The sequence below is a fragment of the Mustelus asterias genome, chromosome 16 (assembly GCF_964213995.1).
Source record: "Mustelus asterias chromosome 16, sMusAst1.hap1.1, whole genome shotgun sequence".
Lineage (NCBI taxonomy): Eukaryota > Metazoa > Chordata > Chondrichthyes > Carcharhiniformes > Triakidae > Mustelus > Mustelus asterias.
In genome coordinates this window covers 80,528,931-80,535,017 of record NC_135816.1, presented here as the reverse complement: position 1 = coordinate 80,535,017, position 6,087 = coordinate 80,528,931, and the positions used below count along the sequence as shown (strand labels likewise).

Sequence of the window (6,087 nt, the reverse complement as noted above, 5' to 3'; positions counted from 1 at the left end):
CTGACCCCTTACTGCACATGTCAGTGAACTCTAACCCTGACTGCACACTGCAAACGCAGCCTCTGGCCCCAAGACGCACATTGTGACTTTAATCTCTGACCCTTGTCTATACACCCTGACCCCAGACTGATGTCACACCATGCTCCCAGACTGAGGAGTCTCTGAGCCTCGAAACCTGACCCCAAAACCCCTCATTTAAAAACTTTGACAAACAGCCCTGATCGCTGACCCTTAACCCTCACCCTTACACAGCCATAAACCAGGATGACAACCCCCTTACCCTGCCCTCACTCCAAACCCCCTGAATCCTGTTCCCAAACTCCCCATGTACAACTCTTGCTACCCCCTCTGCACTGTCTTCTGAAGATTGGTACACGGACTCACCTCATGCATGCCCAATCCCCACATGGCAGTCTGAGGGTCGGCCTAGATAAAAGGCTGGAGGCTCAGCAGCTGATAGTTTGCAGATGGAGCTCCCCCCTCCCCCCAGGCAAAGCTGGAAAGTGGTGTGGTCCAGCTCCACGCACTTTCTGACTCAACAACTGTGACCAGTCTGTGCCTCTATCTAATTTCAGAATAACTTCCTCCCAGCCTGGCTTCCTCTCTTCGCCTATTCTATCGTCTGCTTTACACACATCAACTGACCGGACTGCTCTTCAATACTGACTGGATAGTGAGACTCTGCCAGATCAGAGTGCAGCCTCCCCGAGCCCACCATCCAACTAAATCCCACTCCAACTATCTACCTCACTGTTAGCAGTCCAGCAGGGAGTAAAGGGAAGGTGGTGACTGGGCTGTTGGGTTCTGATCTGTCTCTCCTGCCCCAACGTCACCACCAAAACCCCCCCTTCCCCCAAGATTGTCTCCAATCTCTCAGAGCCACCCCTCACTTCTATTACTGAAGGAAGATGGAGTTCGGGAAATGGTTAATCTGCTGTTCGCTGGCTCTCTCCGTATCAATCTGTGAGTTTTATTCAATGTCTGTGGTTCTCTCTGTCTCTCTCAGTTCTGTTTTGCTTCCTCATTTGGGATTTTGATGTCCAAATTCTCCTTGGAACACTCTCAAGGCCTCGGAGGGGATGTTGAAAATTTACTGGAACAGGTCCAGGAAATCAGGGGCTTCAGTCAACGCAGAGAGACTGGGAGAAACTGGGATTGTTCTCCTTAGAGCACAGAAGGTTAAGGGAAGATTGAATTGAGGCGTTCAAAAGTGGAAGCAGATTCAATAGCAACTTGCAAAAAGGGGGGAATTGGAGAAATACTTTGAAGGGGGTAAATTTGCAGTGAGATGGAAGAAGTAGAAGGGAATGAGATTAATAAGATCACTGTCATAGAACTAGTATGGGCCCGATGTGTGGAATGGCCTCTTCCTGTACTGTGTTGTGCTCTGAATTGAAATATCCTCCAGTCACTGAGCTGGTCTCGTTCTGCACTCACTGACTGTTTCCTCTTGTTAAACTTCAGTTCAGAATCAGGCTGCCCGTCTCCCTGTGAATGGCTCCCTGGGTCAGTCAGTCTACCTGTCTCTGGAGAATCCACATGGATTGAAGATTGACGAGGTTTTCTGGAAACGATCTTCACCCAGACTCAGAGTAGCAAGATACATGAAGGGCCATGTTGAATATTTTGGTGCTGAGGATTACAAGAAACGGATAAAACTTCATCCTGGGAACTTCAGCCTGCAAATCAGTGATTTACGGAGAGCGGACCCCGGGGATTATGAGGTGATTGTAACCGGAAATTCAGGAGTGGAAAATACAGAGAGAGTTAAACTGGAAGTGTACGGTAAGTGAGATTCTATTGGATGACTGAGCTTCACTGCTCACTGAAAGATAGGAATAAGAGGTCATTCAGCTCCTTGAGCCTGTTCCACCATTCAATAAGATCCTGTCTGATCAGCTACATCAACTCCATCATCCCACCCGATTCCCAAATCCCTCAATCTGACTTCTGTCAAAACATCTCTCCATCTTGGTCTTGATTATCCTCATCGAGAGAGAAACCCGAGCTCCCGAGGGGAGAGAATTCCAAATCTTCAAAACCCTGCGAGAAATCAGTTCCTCCTCTTCTCAATCTGGAATAGTCTGACCACAAGACCATGAGAAATAGGAACAGGAGCCAGTCATTCAACCCTTCAAGCCTGCTCCATCATCCATTGCAACATAGGTGACCCCATATTCCTCACAGCCACTTTCCTGCCCTTTTCTCGTAACCCTCGATTCGCTTAATCAAGAATCTATCTATTGCAGCATTAGATATACACAAGGAATCTTTCCCCACAGCTCTCTGTGGCAAGGAGTTCCAAACACTCACAACCTTCTGACAGCAGAAATTCCTGGACAACACAGTCTTAAATCGGCGATCCTTTATTCTGAGACGATGCCCCCTGGTTCTCGACTCTCCCATGAGGGGAAACATACTCTCAGCATTTATTCTGTCAAGCCCCTTAAGTATCCTATAATACCCCTTACCCCGAAATTGTGACCCCTCTAATTCCACTATCTCCAAGCGGGGCAGGGAAGGGGGAACAGCCTCTCAGTATCTACCATGTCAAACACACTAACGATTTTAACCGTCATGTATAATCCTTCACCTGCCCCACGTAAATAAATGAGTTGTTGCCAAAACCACCGTCTCCTAGTCCAGATGTTACTGAGATCAGAGAGGACAGCTTCTAATATATTCCATTCGTCAGGGATATTTTCTTCTTTCATGGGATGTGGGCGTTGTTGGCAAGGCCAGACTTTGTTTCCTATCCTTAATTGCCCTTGAACTTTGCGGCTTGCTTGACAATTTCAGAGGGCAGTTAAAAGTCAACCACATTGCTTTGGATCTGTAGTCACATGTAGGTAAGGATAGCAGATTTCTGTCACAAAAGGACATTATGAACTTGATGGGTTTTTACAACAATCAATGGCAGTTTCATGTTCACCATTGCTGAGATACGTTTTCGATTCCAGATTTTATTAATTGAATTTAATTTCTATCAGCTGCCATGGTTGGATTTGAACCGACACCAGCAGAGCTTTAGTCTGGGTCTCTGGATTACTGATCCAGTGACATTATCACAACACCACTATCTCCCTGAACAGGGTACACAGTGACAACTCTATCATCATTCTAGAGTCTCTCTATTGTGAACCCAGACTGATCTTCTTTAACCAATTCCCCAGCAGATCGAGAGGGTGCCCTCCAGATAATGAGGGTCACAGGGACCACTTACTGGAGTCACCAATGAGACTGATCCAGAGAGAATTCCCAGGATACAATCCCACACTCTGAGCGGAATGGTTAAAATGGAGGGTTGAGCGGGGTTCAGAGTTGTCTTGAAGCGGGCGTGAGGGTGCTGGATATTGAGGTGACCCACAAGGGCCGACATTCCTCCCTCATGTTTCTTTTGTCTTTCAATCTGAATATCAGAGCCTGTGACAGGAACAAAGATCAGCTGTCAGATCACAGAGAACTGTAACATCACCCTGAGCTGCTCAGTGAACACAGGCGACAGCACCAGCTTCAGTTGGTGGATGGGACAAGAAGCATTGGGGAATGACAGCATCCATCATCTCTCTGACAATGGACAGGAGTCACAGCTTCATTTCACACTGGAGACCAATGACACTGTGTACAAGTGTGAGGCCAGGAACCCCGTCAGTGAAGACACTGCACACATCAAACTGAGTGACGTCTGCAATGTAACCAAACCTGGTGAGTCTGAGGAAGAGAAAAATGTAACTGTACTCAGTGAGTATCACAGTCAGACAAAGAAACAACTGCATTCAAATGTTAAATGGCTCTATTTTGTAATGTCCTGTGTGTATTTGATGGGGTAAACACAGTAAGAAGTCTTACAACACCAGGTTAAAGTCCAACAGGTTTATTTGGTAGCAAAAGCCACAAGCTTTCGGAACAGGCTGTTCCTTCATCAGGTGGGTGGGAGTTCTGATCACAAACAGGGCACAAAGACACAAACTAAATTTACATGAATAATGATTGGAATGCGAGTCTTTCCAGCTAATCAATTCTTAAAGGTACAGACAATGTGAGTGGAGGGAGCATTAAGCACAGGTTAAAGAGATGTGTATTGTCTCCAGACAGGACAGCCAGTAAGATTTTGCACATCCAGGCAAGTTGTGGGGGTTACAGATCGTGTGACATGAACCCAACATCCCGGTTGAGGCCGTCCTCATGTGTGCGGAACTTGGCTATCAGTTTCTGCTCAGCGACTCTGCGCTGTCGTGTGTCGTGAGGGCCGCCTTGGAGAGCGCTTACCCGGAGATCAGAGGCTGAATGCCAATGACCGCTGAAGTGTTCCCCAACAGGAAGAGAACACTCTTGTCTGGTGATTGTCGAGCGGTGTTCATTCATCCGTTGTCGTCGCGTCTGCATGGTTTCCCCAATGTACCATGCCTCGGGACATCCATTCCTGCAGCGTATCAGGTAGATAACATTGGCCGAGTTGCAAGAGTATGTACCGTGTACCTGGTGGATGGTGTTCTCACGTGAGTGATGGCATCCGTGTCGATGATCCGGCACATCTTGCAGAGATTGCTGTGGCAGGGTTGTGTGGTGTCGTGGTCACTGTTCTCCTGAAGGCTGGGTAGTTTGCTGCGGACAATGGTCTGTTTGAGGTTGTGCAGTTGTTTGAAGGCAAGAAGTGGGGGTGTGGGGATGGTGTGTTTGATGGGGACAGGATAGAGGGAGCTTTACTTTAAAGTTAATTTATTAGTGTCACAAGTAGGCTTACATTAACACTGCAATGCAATTACTGTGAAAATTCCTTAGTCGCCACACTCCGATGCCTGTTTGGGTATCCTGTGGGAACATTTAGCGTGGCCAATGCACCTAATCAGCACGTCTTTCAGGCTGTGGGAGGAAACCGGAGCACCCGGAGGAAACTCACGAAGACATGGGGAAAACGTGCAAACTCCACCCAGTCACCTTAGCCGGGAATCAAACCCGGCTCCCTGGCACTGTGAGGCAGCAGTGCTAATCACTGTGCCACCATGCACCCACTGCTCTGTATCTCTGTGTCACTTACTCTGCTTTTGTTACTCTCAGACAGTGAGTGTGAAGTGATGGGCCGTGAAATACATCCCTCTAACAGTGATTGTTTCCCTTCTCCTCCTCCAGCTGAACCATCCTATAGCTCTCCATGTACTGCGAAGATCATCAGCTCTGTCATCATTCTGACTATTCTTCTCTCGATTATTGTCATCGTCCATGTGATCAGCAAACGTTGAGTATTAGCAACTCATTCCTGAATCGTACTGTTACTCTTCAATATTCATGGATATTGTGATGGAGACAGAGGGAGAGAGAGAGAGATAAGAAGATAAAAACAGAATGAGACAGCGAGAGAAAGGGAGAAAGAGTCAGAGATAAAAGAGAGAATAAGAGAGAGTTAGAGGTAGGGAGAAGGGATAGAGACATAATACTGAGTGTTACTCTTCAATATTCTTGGATATAGTGATGGAGACAGAGGGACAGAGAGAGAGGAACAAGGAGTCATAGAGTCATAGAGGTTTACAGCATGGAAACAGGCCCTTTGCCCCAACATGTCCATGCCACCCTTTTTTTTTAACCACCAAGCTGTTCCCAATCGTCCACGTTTGGCTCATATCTCTCTTTACCCGTCTTAACCATGTAACTGTCTAAATTGTACCCACCTCCACTACTACGTCTGGCAGCTTGTTCCAGACGCTCACAATCCTCTTTGTATCTCTCCCCTCTCATCTTAAACCTCTGCCCTCTAGTTTTAGACTCCCCTACCTTTGGGAAAGGATGTTGACTATCTAACTGACCTGTGCCCCTCATTATTTTATAGACATCCCCTTAAAGACAGAATGAGACAGAGCGAGAGAAAGAGAGTGAGAGGCAACGAGAGAGAGAGCGAGAGAGATTGTAATTGAAGGGGACAGAGAGAGAGAGATTGAGAGTGACTGAGAGAGATTGTGAATGAGATAGAGGGAGAGACAGAGTGAGAGATTGAGCGGGTAAGAGGGCCAGAGTTTAAAGAGTCGAAGAGAGAGAGAGATTGAGATAGACAGGATTGGAGAGAAAGAGACAGAAAGACCAAGACAGGAGAGA

At 47.1% G+C, this 6,087-nt stretch overlaps 1 protein-coding gene across 1 annotated transcript; it reads left to right on the top strand.

Moving 5' to 3' along the window:
• Positions 1–600: 600 nt before the first annotated feature.
• Positions 601–5,345, top strand: LOC144505535 (SLAM family member 5-like). The gene is made up of 4 exons (XM_078231662.1): positions 601–963; positions 1,465–1,785; positions 3,421–3,705; positions 5,131–5,345. The coding sequence occupies exons 1-4, from the start codon at positions 909–911 to the stop codon at positions 5,238–5,240; spliced, it is 771 nt and encodes a 256-aa protein (XP_078087788.1). The 5' UTR covers positions 601–908; the 3' UTR covers positions 5,241–5,345.
• The last annotated feature ends 742 nt before the right edge of the window (positions 5,346–6,087 follow it).

Excerpts from the sequence above, each read along its gene's own strand:
- LOC144505535 (XM_078231662.1), top strand. The coding sequence starts at position 909 with ATGGAGTTCGGGAAATGGTTAATCTGCTGTTCGCTGGCTCTCTCCGTA. Across the intron at positions 964-1,464 it reads GGCTCTCTCCGTATCAATCT|TTCAGAATCAGGCTGCCCGT; the intron begins GTGAGTTTTATT and ends GTTAAACTTCAG. Across the intron at positions 1,786-3,420 it reads AGTTAAACTGGAAGTGTACG|AGCCTGTGACAGGAACAAAG; the intron begins GTAAGTGAGATT and ends TCTGAATATCAG.